At 57.5% G+C, this 3,395-nt stretch overlaps 1 protein-coding gene across 1 annotated transcript in view; it reads right to left on the minus strand.

Moving 5' to 3' along the window:
- IKBKE (inhibitor of kappa light polypeptide gene enhancer in B-cells, kinase epsilon) overlaps positions 1-3,395 on the minus strand; it is a 13,158-nt gene that overhangs the window by 8,286 nt on the left and 1,477 nt on the right. Inside the window, exons 3-9 of the mRNA XM_009327347.1 lie at positions 3,231-3,360; positions 2,560-2,741; positions 2,079-2,239; positions 1,455-1,565; positions 955-1,134; positions 393-595; positions 79-92 (exon numbers count right to left, since the gene is read on the minus strand). Of these exons, the coding sequence (XP_009325622.1) occupies positions 79-92; positions 393-595; positions 955-1,134; positions 1,455-1,565; positions 2,079-2,239; positions 2,560-2,741; positions 3,231-3,360 (981 nt within the window). The remainder of the gene's footprint in view (positions 1-78; positions 93-392; positions 596-954; positions 1,135-1,454; positions 1,566-2,078; positions 2,240-2,559; positions 2,742-3,230; positions 3,361-3,395) is intronic.

The raw sequence follows: 3,395 nt of genomic DNA on the forward strand, positions 1-3,395 counted from the left end.
CTGGGTTTGGGGGGCCCCCCCCGGCCCCCCAAAAGCCGCGGCTGCGGACCCACAGGGACATCTCACCCCCGCCGAAGCAAAGCCCGCAGCCGCTCAGGATTTCAGGCACAGGAGCAGCTGCGATACTGGAGGCTTAGTGCAGCTCTCCAAGAGATTTTGGAAGTGTGGACGAAGGCACAAACAGCCTGCAAAGCCCAGTGTGGCAGGCAGCCATGGAGCAACAGCACACGGCAGGGGAAAACTGCCCTGAAACCTCCTAATCCTGCTCCAGCACCGTAACCCCTCCGCCTCCTGCTGTGCATTGGAGTCTATTAGGATAACAGTTTAAGCAAATCTCTCTTACGGCACCCACCCTGCATGCCATGATGCATCTCCAAGCCAACGGTACTCACGGTCTCTGTATCTGACTCCTACCACGTCTTCTGCTTGCTCAGCGGAGCTCAGCAAGGTCAGAGGGTTGTGCTCTGTGGTTCTGCAGAAATTATGAGCTTGTAGATTAGGATCCAACTCATACAGATGACCTTCAAAAAAATATTCTTGATGGTGAGGGACTATATTTGTTTGTTTGAAGACAGCATCTAAAAACTTGGTGGTACTGAAATGAAAAAGAAACGAATGGAGGGGGAATAAGCAATGAGGCGAACACTCAGATTTCCATCGCTTTAACAGCCTGCCGCCCTTTTCTTGTAGCAAAATATCCCACAAGGTCAGCAGAGCTCCTCGGACAACCTCCTCGGGGCTCTCCGTGTGCCATGCCAGGAGCCGACAGCTCCCGGTTAGTGCACTCCCCAGCAAAGGCTGGCTTGAGCCTGGTTTGTTTTAGCCTGGTTTGTTTTAACCTGGTTTAACTGCAGTGCAAAGGGAACGGGTGCTCCCCCCAGGTTCATCTACTGAGGCTGAGGCTCCTGAGCTCAATTCCCAAATTCGCTCTTAACACGGCCTTGGCATCCTTACGTGTTGTAGGGGTGGATGTAGATGCGATGCGAGGAAGCCTGCTGCAGGGAGAAGACGTCGACCACGATCCTGTGCAAAATGTCATTGGTTTCTGCAAAAAACTGGTCGAATCCCCAGCATTTCTCCTGATCCGCCTCCAGGATGTTAGCCAAAATGGGTATCAGCTGGTCCTTCAGCCCCCTGCAGCAGCAGCAGAAGAGGTGTTTGCACAGACGGGCATAACCCTGAGCCATAAACGTGGTGACCCGTGGGGCCGGGGAGAGGTGCAGCCCCGCTCCTGTGGCTGAGCTCCTGTACCGACAGGGCCACTGCCCTGTCCTGCACCCCCTTTTCCCGGCTGTAAAGCAAAGACCTGGTCTGAGAGCTGCAACATTTGCAGATGAGAAGCTCGTCTGCCTCGTTAAAACCTCCCCCGCTGTCTGAGGTGGGATGCCCTCTCTAGCCGTGGTGCCAGGACAGGAGACCCCCAGCAGGAGCCGAGCCCGGCAAGGGACACTCACGCAGAGAGCCGGCAGGTGACGGGCAGCTCGTAGCTCCACTCGATGCTCCCGTTCTCCTGCCTCTGGACCCCCGTGATGGCTCCGGGAGGCTTCTCGGTGGTAATTTTATACCTGTTGAAAGGAAATTGCTCGCAGGTGAAACGAGCCAAGTGACCTCTGTTTGGGCACTACGTCCCTCAGGTTCAGCAAAGAGGGAAGGGGCAGAGCACGGGTGGGCTGGGAAAGATAGGATTCATAAAAAGAAAAAAAACACACAGGGGGAAAATACTTCAAGAAACAGTCAAAAAGTTTCAAGCAAACATGAACCCTGCCTCCTCTTCCAGCTGTTTAACCACAAAGTCACCAGGATGTATTTTGAGGGCAAACGTGGTAAATGGGGCACAGATCCTTTACCACGCTACACAGGCACACTCCCCATAGTGCAGAGAGCATGGAATCAGCCACGGGCTACATTTCAGGGCTTTCTAGGCTATATGGGATTAAGCGAGCAGTAAACTACAGCTCATAGTCACACAGTGCTGCTGGCATGCACCAAGGTTGTCCTGCAGCCCCCAGGGCCACCAGCCACGGTCCCACTTCCCCACGCAGCAGCACCCAGCCCTCCCACCTGGATGCGGTGCCTACATGATCTCCTTGTTCCTGCGAGGTCCCCCGAAGGGGACGAAGGGGAGGCTGCCGGTGGCAGCGTGGTAGAAGGTGACGCCGATGCTCCAGAGGTCGACGGTGACGCCGTACGCCTTCTGCTGCGGCTTGCGCAGGACCGCTCGCTCATACATGTCTGGGTGCTGCAGGGATGAAGCAGAGAGCAGCACTGCCAACGCGTCCAACGGGTTTGCAGCGGGCATCAAGCCTTGGGCGCTGGGATTGAAAACCGACTGCTCGCGTTGGCCTCTTCTACTGCTGGACCCTCCAAACAAAACATCACCTGTAACTCTACAACAAAAATGCTGAGCCCCCCCTCTTCGAAAAATGTGGCCCCTTTGAGGTTGGGCTCTCCAAGCCACTGCTGCTCTCTACAAGTTGCCCAGCCGTTGGATGGAGGGATGGGGACCAGCTTCCCCCAGAACTTCCAGGGGCCACCAGACTGGCGACACGCTGTACTCACGAGATACTCCTCCGTCCCGTAGACAGACACAAACTTTTCATCATCATCCAGCTCTCGGGCGGCCCCAAAATCCGTCAGCTTATAGATGCTCTGCCCATCCTCCCCCATCAGCCGCATGATGTTCCCGGGTTTGATGTCTCTGTGGACAACGCCGTTCTCGCGGAGGTGGTTCATCCCTGCCACTGGGCACAAGGGGGGAAGGCAGCGTTCGTGTGCGGGGCTGGAGCAGTTTGCTCCAGCGGGTTTTGTTTAAACGTAGGAACGTGAGAAGGGCCAGAGAGGGGACAAGCCCCAGGGCTGGTTGCACTTAAATGGGGACCGCTGTGACTGGGGGAATGGAGAGGATGAGCGAGCACACGGTAGGGCACTGCCCTCATGCTCCTTCATCGTGGGGCACAGCCTGTTCCCACAGCTGCTTCCCAGAGCAGGTCTGCAAGGAGAAACCCTCAGGCTACCCCCCCGAATGCAAAGCTCACAAACCCACCCCGTTCGGGGGTGCAATTTCTGACCGCTCACCCCAGCCCTCACGTCCATAGCCCAGGGTTGGTGCCCGCAGGGTCCCACCAGCACCGCGAGCTCCCCAGCCCGCAGCTTCTCAGCCCCAGGCTGTGCTCGCGATGGCAGGCAGCTGCCCGTCCCGGGCCGGGGGCACAGGGGGTCCCCGCACTCACCCACGCATTGCAGCACAATGAGGAACTCTGACTCGGCCAAGCCGAAGGCGTTCGCCGGGTCTTCCAGCACGTTCAGCAAGCTGCCGCTCGAGCAGTACTCCATCACCAGCACCTTCTGCTTGCTGCTGCCCTGCGGCGGGGGACAGCCATGAGGGCTCCGCCGGG

Source organism: Pygoscelis adeliae, unplaced genomic scaffold (genome assembly GCF_000699105.1).
Source record: "Pygoscelis adeliae isolate BGI_AS28 unplaced genomic scaffold, ASM69910v1 Scaffold197, whole genome shotgun sequence".
Classification (NCBI taxonomy): domain Eukaryota; kingdom Metazoa; phylum Chordata; class Aves; order Sphenisciformes; family Spheniscidae; genus Pygoscelis; species Pygoscelis adeliae.